Source organism: Molothrus ater, chromosome 3 (genome assembly GCF_012460135.2).
Source record: "Molothrus ater isolate BHLD 08-10-18 breed brown headed cowbird chromosome 3, BPBGC_Mater_1.1, whole genome shotgun sequence".
NCBI classification, from domain to species: domain Eukaryota; kingdom Metazoa; phylum Chordata; class Aves; order Passeriformes; family Icteridae; genus Molothrus; species Molothrus ater.
In genome coordinates, this window is record NC_050480.2 from 48,069,784 (window position 1) to 48,094,833 (window position 25,050).

The 25,050-nt window shown below is 38.7% G+C and overlaps 1 protein-coding gene across 1 annotated transcript in view; it reads right to left on the reverse strand.

The window, feature by feature from the left end:
- The window catches only part of GRM1 (glutamate metabotropic receptor 1), a 181,161-nt gene that overhangs the window by 47,901 nt on the left and 108,210 nt on the right, over positions 1-25,050 (reverse strand). Inside the window, 1 exon segment of the mRNA XM_036379625.2 lies at positions 21,642-21,877. Coding sequence (XP_036235518.1) covers positions 21,642-21,877 — 236 coding nt within the window.

Below are 25,050 nucleotides of genomic sequence, written 5' to 3' on the forward strand. Positions count from 1 at the left end.
ATATGCTAATATATAGTCTCAAAAATTTATCTGCCAGGGTGTTCTATCAGCTGATTAGTCCCATAGGACTAGCAGACAGTGAATTTATCACTGATTCTGCTTTCTTCTAGCTAGAAAATGAAATTGTTCTCAGTCCCTAAGTGAATGAGACTCAGGAAGAACCTGGGCTTGGCACAGCATTCCTCTTGTGAAGCTTCTAAGCAGCGAGTTATGGAAGAGGTCACAAAAATCAGATAGTGCACAGCACCCACTATTTACCCTTTCCTACATGAAATTTTATCTCAGATCTTCCTCATTTTTTAAAACTAGTTTAAAAAAAGAAGCATAAACATCAGTAATGCTGGCAGGAGATAATGATAGCATCCATGTGTTTCCTGAGGCAAGCCTTCATGTGGGTGATGGAGGTAGAAAACGAAATGTAAAAGGATTTGCCAATGTTTAAAAACAGGCCACTCCCTTAAGTATGTATTGACTCAGTAAAACATGCTTTGGATTATCATATTTCAATATGATATGCACACCTCCAAAGAGAATAAATAGTTGTTGATTGAAGAATTTCCTTTTGACTATTTTGGAATGAAAACCTAAATTAAGGTTGCAAGCATATAGTCTGACACTACAGAGGTGACTGCCTCAATGTCACCTATAGAAATAATTGTATTGTAGTGGAAAGCAACATGTAAATTTTCTGAATGAATTGTCTCCAGATCAGTAATATAAAAATCCTTATATGTAAATAAGATATTTTTCAGTAAGTCCAGAATGAGAAGTCATGTTTTCCCTAAACTTAACTTCCCAGAGTCAAAATCCACTCTATTTCATTTTCATCATTATAAATTATTGATACATTTATGCATTTGAATTTGTAAAATTCACTTAGGACAATTAGTTAGAAATGTGTGGGGTTTTAAAACAAAAGAAATCATGTAATTGTGTTCAGCCAGAGATAAAACAGTGTTCAATTAAGTTTTCATAGGGCAAGTTTATATAAATGCAAAAGTATAACAATATTTGTCATTGGCCATCTCTATAAAGTTGTATTTTTCCTCAGTAAGTCTTTGAAATATAACAAAAAGCAAAGCAGAACCCTGAACAGTGAAACTTCTTTTTTTTTCTTTGTTTCTCAGCCCTTGGAAGAAAATATCATTGATCTGCAGAGACTAATAGAAAAATATTTTGTTAGCTTTCTTACTTTTTTTTTTAATTTTAGAGACCTTAGCTTTCACTAAGCAAAGAAAAGCTGTAAGTCATAAGTCCTGTGAATATTGGATTAATTGAAGTCACTCAAATTAGACCATTAATTTTTGAATGACCTTGAAGAATTCAGGTGTCCTAAATATCATACTTAATTTTCTATTGGGCGTAATGCAAATCTTCCTTTAATAATTTAAGTTTAACAGCTTCTCAGTACTCTTGGTCATTTTTTTTATCACAGCTTTGATTTTAGTCTCTGTGTCTGTCAGTAAATCTTAGAGGATGAGGGCACGTACACACATACACTACTAACCAGAAAGGAAAAGAAGAAAAAAACAGCAAACAAATCCCAACAGAAAACCAAACACCACGTCCTAGCTGCACACTGCTGAAAAATCTCCCAATAGTGCTAAAAGGGATACTGAAGGACAGGTAGAGAAGGAAAAGAGTCCAAATTTTCATGAAAATCACTATTAATTTTTCCATTTACTGTAATGCATCTCACAGCTAAATAATCCCAGCTTCAGCTAAGTCCTTAGAAGGATGTGACTGTGAAGCAGCCATGAAATTAATTTAGTGCCTTTATTGTGAATTCAGTGTGGAGCTAACAGTGCTCTCGAGAACAGAGAGTGTATTTTGCGAATCCCACTTAAAAAACTGAAATAAAGAAAAAATGGGCTATTGGAACTATGGAAAGCCATGAGTAACTATCATGTAAAAGTAAAGATAGGAGGTGTCTCTTCTCTTGATATTCAATATAAAACTCAGCACCAAATATTACTTGTTTGCAGTCCTCAGAAAGGTTAGGGCAGGAGGGAATTTGTGATGGAATAAATGTAAAAACATTTTGGTTGGGGAATCTAGCCAGTTGGCAAATTTTGAGCAAACATAGACATTTGATAAAGAACACAGTCTGTTCATAGATGACTCTTGATTAGCTTAAAAAGCCAAAATCTCTTCAGCAAAATTGTTATAAAGGACAATATTTCATCTGGAATAGGCAGACAGTTTTATCATTTGCTATGGTCATCTGCTGAATATTTAGGGTGAAATAAAAAAGTTACCAGCTGTCATAAAAACTATCTTCATTTCTGGTGATCCTGACAGAGGTATGATGGTATTAAAAATTGTATAGACTGCTTTCTCAATTTCCAGTTGTCCTTTACAGGACTGCCATGCTTCATAGGAAGGCCAAATGAGATTTTTGCTTTGTTGTAAGTTACAACATGGGTGATGGCTGCATTGAATATGAGTGCTAATTTATGCAAAAAATAAATAAATCTGGAAGGACAATTGGGGCAAAATTTTATTGGGAAAATGAAATGAAACAAAATGAAATGAAATGAAATGAGATGAAAAAATCTGCCATACTTCGGTTGCATAACCCAAATATGGATTATGCAAGTATAACAAGGAGTAAAGAGAGCACCCCTCCAAAAATACTGGGTATGAACTGGTAGAGCAGCACTCAGGCTGCTAGCAAACATCCATATCCATTGGACAAATTGTGGAGGCAGGTTTCTTATTCTCCCCTTCAGTCCCAACAAACACTGCCTTTACCATGGGGTGGCCAAACACTGGAAGAGGCTTCCTACAGAGGTGGCCAATGCTTCAAGCCTGTCAGCAGTTGGAGCCATTTGAACAAAGCCCTTAACAATCTGCTTTAACTCTGGTCAGCCTCCACAGAGTTGAAATTAAAAAGCTCCATTGAAACCAAAGAACCCCCAGTGGCTCTGAGAAAATTTGCTCATCTTCCTCTGTGCAGGTTTGTGTGGAGAGGTGCTAGGGTAATAGCATGTCCTTGGAAAGCACTGGAAGTCACATATGTTGCAGTGTCTCATGCTAGAGAAGACCTGACAGACTTCAACCACAACAAATTTGTGTCATAGGATCTTGCAAGGAGCAGGGCAGAAGGTCAGTATTTTGACCTGACCAGTCATTTTAAATCTGGGACTCTAAAGGTAATAATTAAAGATTATTCTAGAAACCAAATGGCATGTTAATGGTGATGAAAAAACTTAGTTAATGGTGATTTTTGTAAAATTTTAGGGTATTTGGCTACTTAGAAAAGTTGGAACAGTTTTAGTTAGATGCTTAAATATTTAATTATGGTTTTATCTTTGTACACATAGGAAAGAAAATGTGCTCCAGATTGTGGTCCAGTTGGGCTTTGGCCCCTCTAATTTTCTCCCTGTATAACCTAATGAAATCCTTGTAGTCTTGCTGAGTTGTTTTCCCCTTTACTCAAATGCCATAAACTCTCCTTTACTATCTTGAGTTCCAGCCAAAGGTATTTGTTCAGACAGGTCAGTCTCCTTCCCTGGCTTATCTTTCTGCACATGGGAACATTCAATAATGGCTAATCCTCTAACAACCATGCCAAACTATGATGGTATAAAATATTTTTTCATTTGTTTTAACTCATTTGCCATTATTGATTCAGATGTTTTAGAAACACTGCCAGCTCACTCCCTCTTATATTCTATTTGTAACATCTTTTTACATTACCTAACTTCAAAGATAACAACAAAATTATTTAACAAATTTCACTTCAAGGCACTGCAAAATGAGTAACAGAGGTTATAATTTCTCTAGATATGATAAGTACAATGATGGTCTGCTTAAAACCTGTGCATCTTTTGTTTTTTTCTCTTTGTATCGCCTTTTTGATAAAAAATACATTCTGTTCATTACTCTTGTATGGCTGAATGAAATCTGCACATCTTAAGAATAAAAATGAACTTTTGTACCTGCTACTGTACTCACTATGTCCAAAACCAAGTCACAGGCTACAAGTCATTTATTCTATATGAAAGCATCCAAACACTTTTTCCAGCTCACAGTCAAATATGGAGTAACAAGAATTCCTGAAGTTTTATTTCCTATGTAACCGCCTGCTTTCCAGGCAGTTCAAGCTGTAGCTCACTACCTCTGAGGAAGAGGCCAGGATTTGGTGACTAGAACAAGCAATTGTGGATCAGGAGCACAGGTTCCACTTGTTGTGGGCTGTCTCAATGACTTTGCTGTCTCTATGTGCAAGATATAATGTGACCACCAATAATTTGTGGAAAAATTATCTGGGGGGAGCATATTTTCCCAGCCAAAATATGTTCAGAAAAAAACAAGGCTTTGCTTCGTTCTCAATTAAAAAGAACTTTTGCAATTTTCATGAGAGAGAATTGATAGGCTGAAAAATTTCACACAGACCATAAAATGTGTTTCATTCAACCTACCACAAATGATCCCATCATGGTAAGTTATTGTTTCTTTTATGGTTTCTATTCCCAGAAAAACAGTTACTATTCTGTTTTCAGACAGAACAGGATATGTGCAATGGTTACCACTTTACTTCTCACTTTGGTGTCTGTATTCTAGCAGCAGGGAAGCAAGTCCAAGAGGCAGCTAAATACAGTGAAAGAGAGGAGAGATCCCTTACAGGGATCCCATGCACAGAGGATAGAGCTATCAGAAAAGCACAAGATGAAACAGGTAACTCAATTGCCTTTGTATGTGAACTATTTGTTTGTCTGGACAGAGCTCCTGTATTTGTAAGGTAAGGCTGAGGAAGGATGAGTATATTTATATACATTAAGGAAAAGATCTTTCCTTAACGTCCCCCTGAGCATCATGTTGCCACTCTAAAGGAAGCAATGCATTTCTCTAGAACTGCAGGTTCTTCCCCCTTTTGGCAAGAGAGGAAGCAGAGCTTTCACAGGAGAAGCTAAAAGGAAAGAATATCTTACAAAATGCAGGTTCTACACCAGATTTTGAAACATGCTGATAAACATTTGACATCTTACAGTACTCATGAAGCAATAAATGAAGTACACGGGGTTTCAGACTTTGTTTTCAGAATGTCATTAAATCAGAAAGGTTTTGCTTCCATTCTTCAAATGGTTTTTATTTCCCCAAGCAAAGATATTAAATTCATGCAATTACATTTGATGTATTTTTCCCTGAAAAGCTAGGATACAATTACAGTTACCAGTTGAGACACCCTGCTATTTTCTTTCTGAGCATGGTAAAATCTATGAGACTCTCTGATACTACTGCTTTGTTACATCTGGTGAATGTTGCTTTTTAATTGGGATTACTGTATTTCAATTCTTCTATATAAAACTAGAGAGAAGAGAATAGAAACACCCATTTGAAAGCTGGGTATTCAGCAAAAGCTCCTCAAAAATTTGCACTAGAATTCTCTAAGGCATTAACAAGATGGTAACTGCAGCAGTATTTGTATGGAGGGTTTTTCTTTTTATCATTAGCAAAGTTATCCAAATCACTGATGAAATGTCTTCTCTTGAAATAAAGTTGATATTGAATTTAAAAGGATATGGGGGTTTTAGATTTATTTTTACCAGCATATCTTTTACAGATGTCAACTCCATGGCTAAAAGAAACCAGAATGTGAATTCAGCCATCAAGGTGCAGGTTCTCCCTCATTTCAGATATCTAACACCTAAACCTTTGAAGATTAGTACTCGTTTTATATATAGTATACACCACCAGTGTCTTCAATTTCCTTGCTGCTTTTGTGAGTATGCCACGTTATTCCCCAGTGCTCTAGAAGAAGTTCCTTTTGTCTCTTCCTGTGTGTCAGAAGAAGTGGGGAAAGATTTAATTAAATTTACTTTCTTGGTTCTCCATATCATGTTATGTAAGCACATTAGGGCTTTAAGAGCTTAGTGTCAAAGACTCTGGAACAAGTCTGGCATACACAAATACAACAGTGCCACAGTGAAGCTGAAACATTGTGAGGAGAAATGACTGTACTAGTCGCTGACTCACTCATTAGTCAGATGTAGAGCAAGTGTCAGAGTCTCTAAGCACAGGGCAGGAGAAAGGGGACCCAGCAGTGCTGCCAGCCCTATGCCAAGTCTGAATTCACCACATGACTTGGGAGAAAACAGAAGGAAACTGATCTAACTCCTCCTTCATCTCCCAGTCTACGGACTTTGCTAAACAGATACAAGAGTCTGAAGTTTGCTCCACCCTCTGCTCCTTCTGCCTCTTTGCATGGGCATTCAGACTCTCACACAACTATATGACTCCAGGAGCAGCAGCAAGTGACAATGCACATAGCTCATGCTTATACTGAGGAAAATGATGAAGATGTGTTGTAGTGTGCCTTTGTCCAGGAGAGTAGACAGTCTCCTTTCTGTGACCCAGAGAAGCCAAGCAGGGGATGAGAAGACTGTCACCTTCCTAGGGCTGTCCTGCCTTCAAAATCAAGTGAATGTGAGGCCTGGGCATGCCTGATGCCACAGGACAATGCAGGGATGAGCAGACAGGGCATGTCTGAGTGAGATATTACGTATTCACCAGCGCTTACAGCTGATGTGCAATGCTGCTGCCCCTGTCTGCCTTCAGGAGAGGCTGGAGGAAGACTGGAGGCCTTTGCAGTAATTGCCAGTATGGCTTTGTCACAACTGCATCAGTGGAGTGGGAAGCTGTGTTGGAGAAAAATATTCCTCTTCCCCTTCTCCATGAATCTGCATTTCCTACTCTGTCTCTTGTGTTGTTTAGCAGTGAAAGAAAGGACTTGAAGGCAAATATAATGCATCACCTGAGGGCTATGCTAACAGCACATCTGTCTGCATGCCAGGAGCCCCAGGAGAGTGCTGTCTCTTCCTTCATTAGGCTGCCCCTGGCAAGGTGTAGCTTTCCAACACCACGGGCTTTGCAGTCTACACAGATTGTTCCCGTGTGTTTAAAACTCCTGTCACTGAGAGCTGAAGAAACTGATCACAGAGTTGAAAAGTTGCAAGATGTAAGTCCACAAAAGCAAGAGGGAAAGGAGAAAGAAACTAGGTAACAGAGAAATTCCACAAGTTCATGTACAGGGGGACATGCTGTTAAGTGCAGGTCTGGAGAAACTGACTTAGAGCAGATGGCTTGACAGAAGCTCATCAGCCTAATAAAGCTTCTGTAAGGGATGACATGGCCTGAAGCCTCTGAGTTTCTTCCCATTAGGATAAAGTTCCTCATAAGAAATTTTTCTTACCAAAAAATATAGGATTTATCACCCTATGAGGATGATATGCTGAGATTCCTTCTTCTCTAAACAAGCCTGCAAGCTGACATTTGAAACCCCTTCTGTATACATCCATTGCTATGGACTGTTAAAGGTTTGGCAGGACATTTTTGCATTACTTCCCCTTGTTCCTAGCTTTCAGTGGAATGATCTTGATGAAATAGTTCTGCAGCAAGGACTGGTTTTTAGTGAAATAGAAATAGAAGGATCTACAAAGTATAGCTCAGTGCAACGTGAAAAAACTCAGCCCACTTCAAAGAATAATAAAAAAAAAGATCCATAGTTGTGATGTTTGTGTGTGCACTTCAATGAAATCAGCTTGAGAAGTACAATTCACAGAATGTTCGACAGTGAAGCAAGATAACAAAAACCTACCAAAAATGCTAAGTTTTGAAGTTATTGTTTGCCTCATTTTGGCTATTATCTTAATTCCTGTTGTTTGGAATTAAGACACTGGGAAACAACAAAAGAAAATAATTGCCCCTATTTAAAAGAAATCACTTCCTGTAAGCATCAGTACAAATGGTTTGAAAAGAAGCATGACTTTGTATTGATGTGCCATCCTTTTCGTGGCTGCAGTCATGTGCCAAACCAGAAGTATACTTAAAATGCCATAATGAAATAAAGTTATGGACATTCATTTTTCTGCACACTCTAATAAAAATGTTTGGAATCAACTCCATCATGAAGCAAGTACGCTGTAAAAATATTTCATCTACTTGCAGATCATAAAAATAATCAATATTCAGCCATTCTAGCTTATGGAAGTTCATCCCTGATTAAAATATTGTGATCACATATTGGAAGGCTCATGGAACTGACCAGGAAATCACATGGAAATACAGTGGCTTATGATGGTCAAATACTCAAACATGATACTCAAGGCTTTAAACTGGAAATCAATAAAATATTGATTCTGAACTTGGGATTCCATCAAGTCAGAAGCAGTTTAGGCTTAAAAGAAATCTACACTAATTCAGATAGTTAGGACATAACATTAAATTACATATTCATTCTAGAAAAAAAAAAACAACATAGAAGAGAATGTGATGTGATTGCAGCATCTTTTTTTTGAAACAGAGAGCAATTACTATGAGAGCTTGACAAATAATTATTATGATTGTTTTCCTCAAATGCTGGACTGTGTACAGTCTGCCTGTAAAATGACCACAATATGTTCTTTTACTTATTTGAAATTATTATTCACCTTCTGCAGCAACATATTATTTCTCAGTTCCTATTTTAATTGGAAATTAATATCTCATCCTATAATCAGGAATAAAATATGCCAGATGATCTTTTTCTTTGGTTGAATGTTTTGTATATGTAATCAACAAAGATGCTGATTTCAAATCCTAATATAGCATTTGATATCCATCTTGTTATTTCATTAACTGGCTAAAATTTAATGCCAACAAAGGCATTTGAACAGTCAGGCTCAGCCTTTGCATTTAAAGGACATAGGCAGCAGCACAGTTACTTTAATGGAAGATTCGCAAGCAGTGGAATGGAATGGAATGGAATGGAATGGAATGGAATGGAATGGAATGGAATGGAATGGAATGGAATGGAATGGAATGGAATGGCTTTTGATCTGTCTCAGCCTGTTCAGAGGCCGTATTCTCATCTGGTGTCATGGGTTTTGTTGGGTGGTTTTTTTGGGGTGGTGGTATACTTATTATTATTATTATTTTCTCTTATTTTCTTCTGTCCCCTTTCTTGGGAATATGAAAGCAGAGGATTTAATTTGTTGCTATTACTGTGTGTCACATAGCTACCTCTGTCAGTTAGAGCTCAACAATAAACTATCTCTGAGCCTCTCTCAAACTCTGCAGGGTCCCACAAGTGTCCATGCTCCCAAGGCCTCAGGCACCAATTTAATCCTAATATTATTTAATCTAGTTATTATCACAGAGACCTTGGATCTGCCTTCATCTTTTGCTTTCTTCACAGCCTTCTCCCAGTGCCATGTGGATCCTGACCAAGATTCCCTAAGAACAGGATTCCACAGAGACCATTTTCTACATGACCTGAACTCCTGGGGAGAAACAATTAAAAGAAAGAAATCCCAATCTTGAGTCTTCCCCTCTCCCTTAGGTAGCTACATAACCTTGCTGCCTTACTCGCACGCTCAATTAAAGACATATTTAGAACTACTATTCTTAGCAGATCAGTTATTTGGAACAAGCCTAGCAGATAATAAGTTGCTGCTATTCTTACATGAGACAGGAATGAACACACTTAAAATCAAATTCATTTGCAAATGTAAAAGAATGTGTACAGATTTTTATGCTATTTGGCTAGTTTTAATCAAGTTTTCACTCTTAATAAAAAGAAAAAAATTGAGTCAAATACTCTTGTAGATGTTCCATTGTAACACACTAGAATAGAAAAATAGAAAGTTCAGGAAATAGGACTGGTTATATTTCAGGTGTCATGCTTTTTATATGAAGCCTGAGACCTTATCTGAAAGAAGGAGATGGAACTCAGTAATTGTACTGCAGCTTTCAGAACATTATCCACCATGCAATACTTAAATTAAGAACCTGAATACATATTCAGGCACCTAATTAATTGACTTGATTAATGCCTGAACTTCTCTAGCTGCTGTTGACTTTCATAGAAATTATGGGAGAACAGTACCCTTAAAAATCAGGCCAATTTTTCTAGGTCTCAGAACATGCACTTGAGGAGCCTAATTTTGAGCATCTTCATCAGAAAATGCTGGTTCAGAGCTGAAAATAAGCAGCTTTCATATGAACCACAGAATGTATTACCCCCAAATGGGGCAAAGAAATTTACAAGAGGACTATTCTCAGTATATGTTAAATATATGGCACCAGTACAAAACCCAAAACAAAAGTCAGGGTCTTTAGATTGGAAAGTGGAAAAATATGATGATTGTAATAAAATACACATATTCATCTCTGCCCTATGTGGCATGGAGACAGAAAATGGAACAAATCACAAAATCTCTTCCCTCCATTGATATAGATTTGTAAATGTCTAAGTAGTGCCAGTTGTTGTCAGTGTATGGGCATGAGATTCTGAGGACTTCAAAAGTGTGAGTCAAAATCTCATGTTAATAGACCAAGTACTCCCCTTATGGTAGGACACAATCTAGCTGGCATAACTGATCTTTTCCTATCTTAAATTCCAGTGGTTCTGCATAAGTACAAAGAGTAGCCAGGAAAGACACCCACTATTTACTGTGGATATCTTTAAATCACTATTGATTTTAGAAGGGCTTCAGAATTGTCTGTACTACCCATCAGCCAGTACTACTGGTTTTTTTCTTTCTTTTAATGTTTTTTTTATTATTATTCTTAGAGTACAAACCTTCTTCCTCAGTTCTGTTTTTAATGCTAAGGTGCTATTAAAACCACCAGCATTAGCTGTCAGAATACAAATGAACACAAACACCAATGTGCTTTACTTCTGCAGAAATATAGCTTACTCCAAATTTCTCCTTTGCCAAGTTTGCTGTTGGTTTTGGGTTTTGTTTTGTCTTTAATAGTCCATATCCTCACAAAGACAGCCTCTGTGTGAAGGGCTGGATCCTGGAGCCACCTGAATATCCAATATGCAAGGACCAGGCTACACAGCAGTCCTGCAAACATGCAGATTCTTACAGAAAAGCTCCTGGCTTCCCAGGACCAAAGCCAGATGATGCAGCTGCTCTGGAGCTGCAAAGTGGTCTTGGCCACCCTAACCAGCTGGGCTATGTTATAAATTAGCAGAGTACACTCACAGTTTTTGGTGAAATTAAGCATCGTTTTGAAATGATTGTTAGGAGCATCCATGGGTTCCCTTTAAACCTTGCAAAATGTAATCATTTAATCACAAATACACAGATCAAAAAGACCTACTTTATTTTCCCTTCACCCAGACACCTGCCCAGGGCTGTGTTCAGTAACACAGAAATGATCCTTCTTAAAGCTAAACTAAGATTAGGAGTTTCTGAACAATGTCTGCAGAAGGACAATGCATCAATGACTAGCAGCAAAGTAGAGCTAAGCAAATCAGAAGATAAAATAAGTGGCCCTAATCTGTAGTCACATGTTGAATTCAACAGAAAAACAGAAGCAGAATTCTTTCTGATCTGAAAGAATTTTAAAAGCATCCATTTTAGCCCATCTCTTGTTTTCCTGGGTGTAGCCAAATGTGACACTGCAGAAAACACTCAGGTACTTGGGATCTCACAAGAAAACAGGCCCTGTAGTATGAATTTTTAGACAAAATAAGCCTAGAAAAAGCTGAAGATTAAGCTGGCCTCTGCAGAAAGTGAAGAGTTCACTGCCTAGCATGATATGTACAGTGCTACTGCTTCGAAGAAAACAGCTTTGCTTTCTCATTCCTACAGAGCTGAGCCTGAATCCAGAGCTAAATGGAAGCTTTGAACTTGTGGGTTCCTCCAAAGCTACTTTCTACTGTATGAATCTCAAAAATCTCAGCTGGAGGAAACATTTTGACATCATCTGGTCTAGTGCCTTGCTGTGCTACAGTGGATTTCTGGCTCAGCCAGCAACGCAGTGTCAAGGCAGTATCTTATCATTTTTCCCTAACTCTGTCCACACAAGCAGACTTCTGCACTTCCCCAGACATCCCAGGATGAATGGGAAAACAGAGATTTATTCTAGCAGCACTGCTTTTCAGACCACACACCTTCCATCAGATTATTCTCCCTGTGGATACCAACACAGCATATTCTGAATAGGAAATTCTGTGGTTTTCATGGTTTAGATTTTACCACTCAGGCTCATAATTTATTGTTCTTTATGCCACTACTTGCCCACAATCTTTTAAGAGGCACCCATTTATTTTAAGAACGCTACTGACTATTTTTCAGAAAATATCCTTGTGTGCGAAGAGTATCTCTAATCTGCAGCTAGACAGGTGTGAGTATGTGGGACTGTGCCTACTTGTGTTAGCCTCCACTGCTTCTCCTTTGCACCTGTATTTATGGGGTAACACGGCCAGTAATGACAACCTGTAAAATTGCAAGCTGAGTTTAAAACTTTCCACCTACAGGTAAATGAGAAAATGGAAGATATAATCTAATAAAAGACATGGAGGGCTGACAGAAAGCAGCTTGCTTTGTATTCAGATCAGTTACTTGTGCTATTTCATCTGACTGACTTCCTGGTTTGGTTAAAAGTTTATATCTCTTCTAATTGTTCTGATGCACAACCTGCACAAACAATTGATTTCTAGGAACAAGTCAATTTTTGTTTTAATTGTGTGCTCTTGTCCTCACTGTGCTCCTGATAAAAGTTTAAATCATCTGTGGCAATCTGAGCAGTCAGGAGTGGCCCTGTCTCTCTCTAGGCACAGGAGACCAAAGCCTGAAGGTGGCACAAGGGAGCATGATTCAGGTGTCCTCTTCCTTAGTAGCACCATCAGTTTATCCATATAATGGAGAAGGCTCAGTGTTACAAGCCCATGTGAGGACTTTTTAATCCCAGAAATGCAAACTTTTACTGTTAAAATTCAGAATGGAAAATGTAGGTCTAGATTCTGAAAACTTTTGTCATATGCTGCTGTAATATGCATGGTTCTGTAAACTGTCTTCTATGCTGTTTACAAAGGCACATGTATATTGTGCCTCTCCTTTATTTCATGATGATGTCATTTTTTTGTTATGGGTCCCAAAAGAAGAAAGATATTTATTTTTATTGTATACTTGTAGACAGCCTGGTTTAAAAGTGTTTTTGGAAATAGAAAATATAAGAAAAATATAACTGCTTTTTTTTTCCAAACATGGACACAAAAATGGAGAACGAAATGAACAAAAACCTGGCCATTATCTCTTTTCTGAATAATTCACATGATTTATCACAGTAAACACATTATTAATCCTCCTCATCTTTAATCCTTAAAAGCTGCCTGTAACATTGGGAAACAAAATGAAACTACAACTCTCCTGTCTTATCTGCTGTAAAAAAGACTTGACTAAGAAAAGTAGCAACTAGAATATTTTCAGACAAGTTGTCCCCAGTAGGCTTTGTTCTAGGTGCCAATGAAATTGCTATCAGTTTTGATCACTCCTGGGATCACTAGGATGTTCTGCCTCATACTGAGGAAAAAAGAGTGTGATACAGGACCTAAATATGTAATGAGAATGCAAAGCAGAGGTGAGCATGGTCAAGTCACAGGATACTTGATGTAAAATATATTTTGAAGAAATTATGGCATGTCAATAACTTGATTCCTTCTTCAAGAGCTTAAAAATATGTCTCCTATACACCACAAAGTTGATTTACCAGCAGTGGCTGACTTGGGAGAGTGTACACCAGGCTGTTGTCTTATAATTACTTTTTCTGAATTATGTAGTGGCAGTAATTCCTACTGTAGGTGCTTCTGCTGATGAAGAATCTTATGGGAGAGGTGCTCCATGGGGGAGCCCAGCAGATGTTGAGATAAAAAGAATGTTCTTAGAGAAACACCTGCACACTTGTCTGACACAGCAGGATGAGCCCTAATAAAGTCTGCTGGATCTAATTTGTTCATCTCTGGAAACAATTCAGATCAGCTCTCACTGGAAATGCATTCTCTCCTTCAGAAAAGTGTAGAAAAATCAAGTAGACATCTGGAGTGCATTGTCCACTGAGATGAGAAAAGGAGAACCTCATGTCATCTCATATAAATTTATTAAAAGTAGGGTGGGTCTTGAGAAAAAAGTTCTTGATTTAGAGAAGCTCTGAACTCCATTACTGGTGGCCTGGATGTAATCTGAAAGATGCATTGGCCAAGTACAACTGTGTCTCAGGATGGGAATAGGCAGCCATCAGTCTTCTGTCTCCCCATCTGGTGCAATAAATGCAATCAAGGAGAACATCACAAACAAAAACAGAAAAACAAACATCATGACATGAGTAGGGGTCCTGTAGATCTTCTAAAAAATGTGTTATTATCCTTGTCCTTTTTCAGCCAAAATCATTGGGAGGGGCTGTAGCCAAGACTGTAATGTTATTTGATATCATCTTACATCATTGCCAAGGTGAGGGAAAGCAACTTTCTCTTCTGTTCCCCTCCCATGGGAGAAAAGGTGGTGTGGTGGGGAAGAGTTGGTTGGTATTTGTTGCAGTTTTTCATGTAAATCATCTCTTTGTTCCTTTGTCTTATACCTTCCATTGCTATCATTGTACTGCTGTTGTTCGCTTTCTTATTTCATTTTTGTTTCCAGTAAATTTTTTCTTATCTTGAACCATGACTTTCACCTTTTGTGCCTCTAATTCTCAACTCCATTCCTGGACCAAGAAGGGGAAGGGGTGAATAAGTGAGTGGCATCTGGTTTGGGAGAGTCTTGGTGGGGGCACTGAACTGGGGAGTACCATTTTTAAACCACAGATATCCTATGTCAGGAAAAAACCCAAAACTTTTCACTAAAATTATAAGAACTGTGAGTATGAATAGGATAAAACTAGTTACTTTTTAATGAGTAGGTGATAATGGTGGCAAACACTTAGGGATGCTTTTCAGAGAAATCTTAACTAGAGGCTAACAACCCCACCTGACTTCAGAACCAATTGTTGAAATGATTGGATAATATTCCACAGATATAAATACGCTATTTGAGCTGGTATGTCCATGTAACACTGCACTGCTTTTTGTATTGCTGTGTGGGTCACTAATACCTAAACCACCTCTGCCCTGTGTTCCACATCTCTTTCAGATTATGGCCATACCAAATGTAGCCCAAGGTCTTTACAGTCACAAAATAATCTATATTCACTGACATTTACATCTCAAGAAGTATGACTCTGTTTTATTCATATCAAAGCATAAATTCCTCTTCTAGAATATTTAGCCTTCTTCCCAAGCTTCTTCTACTATCATTATGTTCTGTGCATGATTTAATATGTTACGAAAATTTGTGGTGGTCTTTCAGAACTGGCCAGGTGTGCTGAAAGCTTATGTCTGCTGCAGAGAGGAGATGGGAAAAGATACACCTTCTTAGGTCCAATTTTGACACAAGAATATGGTGGACATACAGATTTGTGGCAGGAGTGATGGCAAGCAGCATCCTGTAAGCAGGATGGTAACAACAGCACAACCAGTGACTGAGGCATGTGATTATGTAACCACTACCACCATCCTTAACTTGGCACTCATCAGGCTGCACCTAGAACCCTGCATGTGGTTTGTGAATCCCTAGTACAGAAAGACACTGTTAACCTGGAGTACCTGCAGCAGAGAGCCATCAGGATGACCTGGAGCTGCCATCCTTGCCTTTGAGGGCAGGCTGAAGGGCCTGGGCTTGTTCAGCCTGAAGAAGAGATGGCTGCAGGGGAACCTTACAACAGCACCTCATACTCATGGGGTGGTTGTGAAGAAGAGAGGGGCAGGTTTTTCATATTGAGGCCTGGTGGAAGAATAAGAGCTGATAGGCATATCTTGAAACGAGAGAGGTTTAGACTCTTTCTTTAGATCTGAGGCCAAACTTTTTCACAGTCAAGTAGTGGAACAGGTTGCCCAGACACACTGCCAACTGGAGGTTTTCAAGGCCTGATCAACCTGGTCTGTACTGATGACTTACCATGCTTTTACAGGGAGTCAGACTACAGTCTTCCTGAGCTACCTTCTACACTGAGTGATCCTATGATCCTTGTGACTCTGGATGCACTCAGACTGATTGCTTGCAGTTCTCTTGGGCCAAGACAGGAATTAGCAGATAAAGAAATCCTTATGGCATGACCAAAGTATGAGTAAGCATCCTGAAGGGAACTTGGACTATGACTTCCTTTGGAACAAAAAATGTCTACATTTCTTGTTCTTATCTGCAACAAATACATTCACTGACAAATAACCCTTCATCACAAAGATCAATTGAATCGATGAATGAATCATGAATTGCCCACTTTGTTCCACTTTGCTCTATTGAAAAATGTTTGTGCTGATTGCCTGCCAATGTATTTTGTTGTCCCGGCAGATGAACTGCTGTGAGCATAATCTGTTATTTGCATCAGTTCCATTACCAATTTCATAACTGTCTCTTGTGGTGCAGAGGAGGACTCAGCCCACCTGGTTTACATAAACTCCAGCCACTGTATTATCTGCCAGGAGGAGGATAAGGCATTTTGTAAAAGAGCTTTCAGACATCCCTACAAGTGTTTGCACTGCACTGAGTTTTATATAATTTCTGTGTGAGTATGACTTGTATTTAATTTTGACCTATGTGGGCTCACCACATGCAACAGAGAAAGATCAGCCAGTGTATTTTTGTGTGGAAAGTAAACCCCCACCTTCGTTTGGGCTATCAGATCTGGGAAAACATCCTACAAGTCTGTTGGAAAAATATCTGAACTCTGTTGACTGGCATACACAGTCTATCATCTGTGTACAATCTACAAAATGCAGAAAAGGCTGTTTTTTAATGAACTGAGATAAGTAGGGACTGTTCCTTGGGGCAGTGCCTAAGGCTGTGTGCTAAGGGAACTTTCTGTCAGGTCCATCCTGAGTCAGATACTGTCTTAGTACCTCAAATTCAGAAACAGCCTTTTTTATTACAGTTAAAACACTCTGTTCTGTTCTGACTTCTTATCTGAAGGGCATGAAGAATGGTGTGAATTTCTGAATTCTGCTGTGTGTCAGGGGTCCATGCAGAGTTGTAAGATGTTTCCTACAGAGTGTAGCAGCTACATGGGATACATTACAAGTACCTTAGGGGCACAGACAATTTAAGAACAACTTTGTACTGGAAGTGGTTATGGCCTGCTAGATATCCAGAAAACTCTAGGAGAATATCCACATACACAAATGTGTGTTTTCTGCTGTGGTACATTGACTTCAGCTGGCTAGCAGGTGCCCACCAAGAATTTTCTCACTCCTCCTCCTCAGCAGGACAGGGGAGAAAAATACATTAAATAAAAATTAAAACAGCATGGGTAAAAATAAAGGTAGTTTCATTAAAAAACCCCAAAGACCTTGTGTGGTAGAAAAGGAGAATGTATTCTCTAACTATGTCAGCAGATGATGTCCAGTTTCTTCCCGGGAAATAGGGCCTCAATGTGTTGCTTTGCAAGACAAATGCCTTAATAACAAACACTCTCCCACCTTCTCATCCTTTATTGCTGACCATAACATCATATGATGTGGAAATTTTAGTCAGTTTGGGTCAACTGGTTTTTCCCCCTCCTGCTGTCTTGCTCACTCCCAGCCTACCAGACTCTGAGGGTGGGGGTGTGGGGTGGGAGAGAGCTTCAATGCTGTGTGAACGCTGCTCAGCAGTGCCCGAAAAAGCTGTGTGCTACCAACACTCTTCTAGCTACCAATACAAAGTACAGCACTCTGAGGGCTGATGTGGGGAAAGTTAAGCCAATCTCAGCCAGATCCAATACATCTACATGTAATAAAATTTCTATACTTGAATCCTATTGAGGAAGAATATTGCCTATAGCAGCAGGAGAAAGAGGGAAGGAGAGAGGGATAGGGAAAGGCATTCTGTTACAAGAGGCGCTTGGCTAAAACATTGCAAAGAATGAGTCAAAAAGAGCTCCCACTCATTTGGCTGCCACCCAAGTGGGAAAAGTAAGTTGTTAAATTTTTGCAAGAAGGGATGATCTAAATGAGCAGTAACTGCAATAGTCTTGATGGATTTCTTCTCTTCCCAAGAATTTTTTTGCTACTATTACTTAGTTCTAGTAATCCAGATGAGCTATTGTGAAATTGCAGCAAACTGTTAGGCATCCTACAGCCTTCACGGAGTAGAGCACACTCGGACTTGCTTCTTTCCAATAGCGCTTAGAGCAGATATACTTTTTTTTTCTTTTCCCCAAAATATGCATGTGCATTCAGGGCTCAGTGCAATATGAGAATTTCTGAAGGACAGCATCAGTCTTCTCAGAGACTGAATGAGGGAATTCCAGCAGTAATTCCTGTCATCAGAGAAGGGAGATTTCTAGGAACTAGCTTTCCCTTGCTTCATAGGGAGTATGCAATCCTGAGCTAATGCTGACTCAACAGTAATAGGGTGTGAGAAATTGCAGATGCAGCAGCTGTAATTGCTCGAGGAGAACTCCTTGCCTATCCATGAATGATAAAAATTGAACCTCACATGCCAGTGGCAATTTTCAATAAATTACTCAGTAAACTGATTAGATTGTATGCGAGTAAATTATAATGGGCAGGCAGTAACTGAAAAATCTCAACAGATACAAACTTTGCTTTAATCTCCTTTTCAAAATATAGGTTGAAATATTGTGAATATATTTTAATAAGGTATTCAAAGAACAACACTGTCTTTTCTATTTTTTTTCTTGCTTCTGTCTGCTCCTAGGAAACCCCTTACTCTGTAAATACAATTACACTATGCTTGCCTATCACAAGAACTTTTGCACATAGTTCTTTTTTTCATGATATAGTTTCCTGAGATGTTAGCTCTCTAGACATGGAAAACAAACTTGAGCAGTATTGCCTTCAATAATTGCTGTCTGTGTTAAAGTATGGGTGTGCTTTGTTCTGAGTAAGGACTAACAGAGCACTTCTGTAGTACAAAAGAGGTCATGACCCAGAGATAGTCACAACACCTGTTAATAATGTGCATGGACCCCTGGGACCACAGAGGACTTAACTTTTTCCATGATGCATGGCCCTACGTTCCTTTTCATAGGAATATTGAGGTTGGAGAAAAAGCTCTTAGACATACTGGAGATAAGGTGCTTGATACCAGTACTAGTTACTGATTGTTTTCCTAGGGTGATACAGGAGTGGCAGCAGTACTTAAATTTGTAGTACCACAAAAATTCACATCATCTATTGGCACTTTTAATGGGTTTCAAATAATAGTGCTTATTGTTTATTGAGCATCATGGATTTTCTCCTTCAAATTTGTGTACATAGATACTTTGTGAAGAAGGAGAGAGGCTAGAGACTCCTTTTTTTAACAGAGAGTTTGTGAAAAGTCCTGCCTCCAAATCTGTGAGAGATGAAGAAGGCGGTTTCTTGGCACTGTCATACTAGACCTCCTTGGAGAGAGTGTCTCCACCAAACAGCTTTGAAGCTGCTAGTATTTAAAGTGACATTCTTAACCTTCCAGAAATGTCAGATAAAGATATGTTCACAGAAAGCTTTGATGGTGCCAGACAGTCAGCAGTCAGATCTGTGTAGTTAAGTAAAAATAAGTATTGTATTGCCCACAGATTTGCTGGGGACATGGAGATCCTTTGATTCTGTAGGTATGTCATTATTGGGAAAGATACATTGTGATGCTTCCCTTTGGTGACTTGAGACATTTACGGATTATTTTAGTTGTGTGTGATAAGCCTGAGGGTTGTCTGTGGCACACCACCAAATTTAAGTGCTGATTGCTTTTCAGCAAAGCCTAAGAAGTATTGCATATTTTGAGGTTTCATGCAAAAATTGACAGCTTTCTAGAGGAGGGAAAGATATCTGAAGGCCTGACTTGACACTATTAACTGTCAGAGTCTACCAATGTAGATAAATGATTTTGTGTTTCACTAGTATTGTCAGAATTTAGTGGTCCCTGACACCTTGAGAACCCAGAACACTGGGCAGGCATGTGATGATACCTCTTCAGAACTCCTCCAATGTCCAGAGACTTCAAACCTGGGATATCCTGAAAAGTTTGGAGTAAGACATTTTTTTAATAAAATTGCCTCCACTACTTTTCTTCCATTATATTCTTTTCGGTTTTTTGGCTTAAGTACAATTTTAGGGTCTACAGCAATCACTGTCTGAAAGCTCACCTACATATTCTGTGCAGAAATACCCCACGTTCATCATTTTGAAGTCACCATCTGGGGAGTTCCTTTGCTTTTGAGCCACCAGATAAAAGGTGACTTTTATCACCTTTTAGTGATATCAAGTTTTTAGTTTCATAACCAAAGAGAGGCTGGATAACAAACTACCCATGTTTATAACAGCTGCTGAGATGTCTTGAAATGGAACCTTTGTTCATCAGCATAAAATTTATTTGTGTAAATGGAATGAACAAAACCATGCAATTTTAAATTTCTTTTCTTACAAAAGAAGTCTGTGCATTTGCACTGTGCATAAATCACTCAACTCTCCTTAGCAATTTTTGCCCCTGTTGGCCTATAACAACTTCTTTGTCTGAGTTGAAGCATTTCTAAAGCAGACTAAATATTTACACAAAAAAAAATCAACATTTTGTAAAGTCTAAAGTTAGTAACTTATCGAGGAAAAATTATCACTATAAACTCAATATGGATTTAGCCTGTCTGGCCTGCTATTAGTCCCTCAGCACCCAGACAGGCCAGCCTGGCTGCCAGTCAGCACATCAGGCCTGTTTAAAGTCAGTTGGTGATGTGCCTCAATGGTGAATAGAACAGGGGAGAAACAAAAGGTACTGTGGAAGTCCTTATTAGGAAGTATTTCTGATGGAAAAGGGAAGAACTAGAAACTATGGGAATGCAGCTCAGAGAGCATGAGACCAACTGAGATTTCTGCTGGGCGATACAGGAGGTCAAAATGTAAAGAATATGAAAGAAATGGATGAAAAGTAAGGCTTCATTAGTTTTCTTTCTAAGGAAATAACTTCCTTACCATCAAGTATATATTTTCAACTACAAATTAAATATTTGCAAACTACAAACAAAATATTTGCAAGAATAATTCAGGAAATATTTCATAGAAATGTAATTATCTCTCACTTAATTTACTAATAAATTTAATCTTACTGAAATATTTTAGCTCATTTTCTCAGATTCTGAATGGAAGAGAAAAATTATCTATGCAGAGGCACACTTCTCTTGCTATGAGGTAAGACTTACTTCCATGTGTAAAACACGTTTTTTATGTGAATGCTATATAGTAGAAACAAACTGTGTATGTTTTAATAGGTTAAAAAGAAAAAAAAAGGTAAAGCAGATGACGGACAAATTTAAAATTAATAAATTTTCTCTAAAATTGGTTTTCTGCTGTAATATTTTCTGTGAATTTCCTGCTTCCTCAGTTATCAGAAAAGCTGATTCTGAGGAAAGAAAGTATAAATTCGTTCATATTTTTGTTGAAATTTCATATCTCTATTTTTTACAAGCCATATTACAGACTTGGGCACTCAGACTTAGCATAGCCCTAAAACATAAAATGGTAGCAAGTCGCTCTATAACAGAGCAGAACTAAATTGAGAGAAGGCTGTGCAACAAGCACCAGATATACTCCCACTAGAGCTGGGATTATTATCTGTACAATTTGAGGTCACCATCTTTCTTTTCACAAATTAAACAAAAAAAACCCAAACCCTCAACAACAAACATTTAGTGAAAAACCAACCAACCAACCAACCAAAAAAAAACAACCTCAAAAAACCAAACAAAAAGCCAATAAAACAACAAGAAGAAAAACCCAAACCAAGAACCAAGGAAATTTTTTTTGCCAGAGCACAGATTCAAAAACTGGAAAAAAATATTTGAAATGTTTGACAAGTTACCAGTGCAATTCTTCTGGAAGTTGAGATTCTCTAGCGGGTGCCCTGGGATGCGGCACTGGAATCTGTGCTGCCAGAACTCGGGAAACCAGGGGTTGCGGGTGTTGGTGTCCAGCCGCAGCTTCAGGTAGTAATCATCGAATGCCAGCACCTCAGGAGACTGCAGCTTGATAGTGATGCCTCCATTTGCTTCGGGTTCATAGCCTTCAATGACCTCATCTCTGTCTGCCCAGCCGTCACTGAAAAGAGGCAAAAAGACGCTTATTACACAAAGACAGAAAGCTGGTTTTGGAAAAGCTACCAGCCAAAGGCAGGCCGGCACCCTTGGAAGGAAGTGATTAATGGGGAATCTAAAGATGTAAAATCCAGGCAGAAAAAGCAGAGTGATAGCGACTTGTAATGAACAGTCTGACTGATTTCGTGCAGAGTCCTCATTAACTCATCCAGAATAATGAGGTTTTATCCTTGTCCTTCTGGAAAGGTTATTTAGGCATAGCTTGTGCTGTGATATCCCTGTGACTGAAGAGATTCTGCCTAATTTCTGCTGTCCTGTAAGAGGTGGAAACTGAGAAAATTATTGTTGTTGAAAAGGAAAACAAGCTAGAATCCTGATTTTTTTTTTTTCAAAATAGACCTCAGCATGCATGGATCATACAGGTGGAAGAGCAATTCAAATCAAACATGACATGAGAATTGCATTCTGTTGGAAGAGAATGAAGTAAGACTACTTGACCAAAACAGAAAGAAAACCAAATGCTATCCTCCCACTGCATGGGATTTGTGATAAAATTGCTTTTTTCCCCCCCCACATCCTTCTTCTTTTTGTTTTTTTGGGGTTTTTTTAATATTTTCTTTTTTATTAAGAAAAATGGCTTTCTGCTTTACTTCCCTGTTTTTCATATATGAGATGCTTTTTAAAACCTGAAGATAAAGCTCTTTCTTGACAACATTATTTCATGGAAAGTCTATCTTAACAGGTTTGAATAAAGTCCATTGGGCTTAGCATCTGAGCTTCAGTTTAGTTCTTTAGTTTTTTTCTCTCCTTCTTTAGGAGCCCATTGATTTAGTGTCATTCTGCAGTTCTTATTAGCATCCCCTAAGAACAGTGCTTTTACAGTCTAATTTAAGTGCAAATATAAGTCTGACATTGCTTAATCTTAAAATGCTGGGCATGTAATGAGAGAAATAGATTATTCTGGCACTTCAGATCCAGGTCTATTGCATTCAGAATCAAATCAGCTGCACTGCTTCTGTGAATAGCAGACAGATGAAGCACTTCCAGTAGCAAAGAGCTCAAGAGGAAAAATGCAATTCACCACTGAGAGAAGTCTCAGATTCACCCAAAAGAGAGTTGCATCCTGAATTCCAGACAGACTGAAAGAACATCTTTGTTAGAAGCCTTTTACACTCAGCCTTGAGAAGAGTGTTGTGGTGCAGACCATTACCAGTTGAGGGCATTTATGAGACACTCAGCACAGGTGTGCCTGGATCACCACAAAAGAAAATACAGATGATTTGAAGTAGCAAGCTCTGTCACAGTCCTGGTCAAACAGTTGTAAAGTGACTATGTACTGGACATATGTGAGCTTTTGGTCCTCAGCCACCAGACTAAACAGCTGCATGGTTTAGTTGGCATTCACATTAACTGCTGCATTTCTGCTCTAAGAACCCAGAAAGGAAATGGCAATTTTCCATGAAAATACAGGAAAACCCACGTAGTAAATTCTTTCCGCATCTGAAACGCAGCACATGCCTCTATTATGGAAGTTATTTGAGACATGCAGCATCTGGCAGTGCAGAGTAATCAATGCATTCCTTTCAACCTAGTCTCAGTATCTCAAAATCTCAAAATGCCATACTTTGAGATGGCACTCTGTGGCATCTTCGAGGCAGGATTTCTCCTCTGTTTCCTCCTTTGCCAAGGCCTTGCAGTAGAACCACCCAAAATTTCTGAGTTTACAAACTGCTGACAAATATCTTCATACAGCATGAGATACACGCGTGTGCTTGTTGCATTTCAAACACAGTATAAAAGCAAAGAGCTGGGGGAGATGCAGGGTGTGGGTCACAGGTGGGAGACAGATTTTGGAAGTGTCCCAAAGGGACTCTCTCTGTCAAGCTGAACCTGTCAGAAGGTGCTGGTCATTTCTTCCCACAGCCTGAGGTGCAGGTTACTCAGTGTCTTGTACCAATACAGCCCAAGTGACACCCACCTGGCTCAGCCTTGGCCTGACAGCTGCACTTGAATTGCCTCAGGGGTGCACAGAGTTAAAAACCTATCATTTGTCCATCCCTGCTCCCTGCCCCAGCAGACTGCCTGAAATTCTGGAGAGGGAAAGATGCCATGGTTCAGCTTCTCTGCATCACCTCACTCTCCACTTGTCCATATGCTGAAGACAAACAACAAAATGTACCATGCTCCCCTGATTACTTCGTGACAGACCATGGTCTAGGTAATCCTAGTCTAGATAACCTCTACAAAGGTAAAACCAAGAAAATTAACTTTCTGTATTTCGCATAATTCAAGATGGAAATTTTCACCAGAGAGGAGAAAAAGGCACAATACTTATTTTTTCTTATGTGGGGGAAAAGTAAGAAAGAGATCACTCTTACAGTATGAGTAATTAGCTCCTAATTACTTAATTAACTCACTATTTGTCACAATGTTTTTGGCTTTCAACAGTAGACTCAAGCAGAAACATTAGCAAGACATAGGAATTAAGTAAATTGAGCAGTTTTTTACAAGACCTTGTTGAAATGAGGTAGTTTTGCTACTGCTTGGATTCCTACCAGCCAAAAAATAGCTATTTACTTTCCTCTCCCCTTCCCCAATATGTTTAGCTTGGAAAATGGCCACATAAATTCTGAAGACAAAAATGGAGCAAATCTCCCAAACAAGAGAAAGTGTATTTTGAGTTCTCTGAGGACAGCTCATTGAAAAGTTCCCCTAAACTGGAACACAGATTGTCACCTAATGTTTCTTTGTCTCTTTCTGGCTCCAAATATTTTTTATTCTCTTTTCAACTTCCTCAAATTGTTAAATCTGTCTGCTAAGTCTCATCCTCAGCAAAATGTGAAGAAAAATCATTGGAATCAGAGAAAAAATGGTTCATGGGTATTGAAGCTCATATGGGAGCTTAGTTCTACTTTCAGTAAAATCAAGGAAGCAAAGCAGAGTCCTCTGGTTTCTTAGGGGATCCATGCCATCCTGGCAGCTGCAGGCTGACTGAGGTGAAATTTGCTCGAAGTGGGATGTGCAGCCCTCCCTGCAGCTGTGGGAGGATTATTAGAGATCCAAGATCCTGTTATAACACCTTTCTGGATTCCTTTCTGCTGTTTATACACATTTTGAAAAGATTGTCTGGAAGCACTGCACCCCTGGTGTCATATGAATAAATGGATAGTGGTCTAG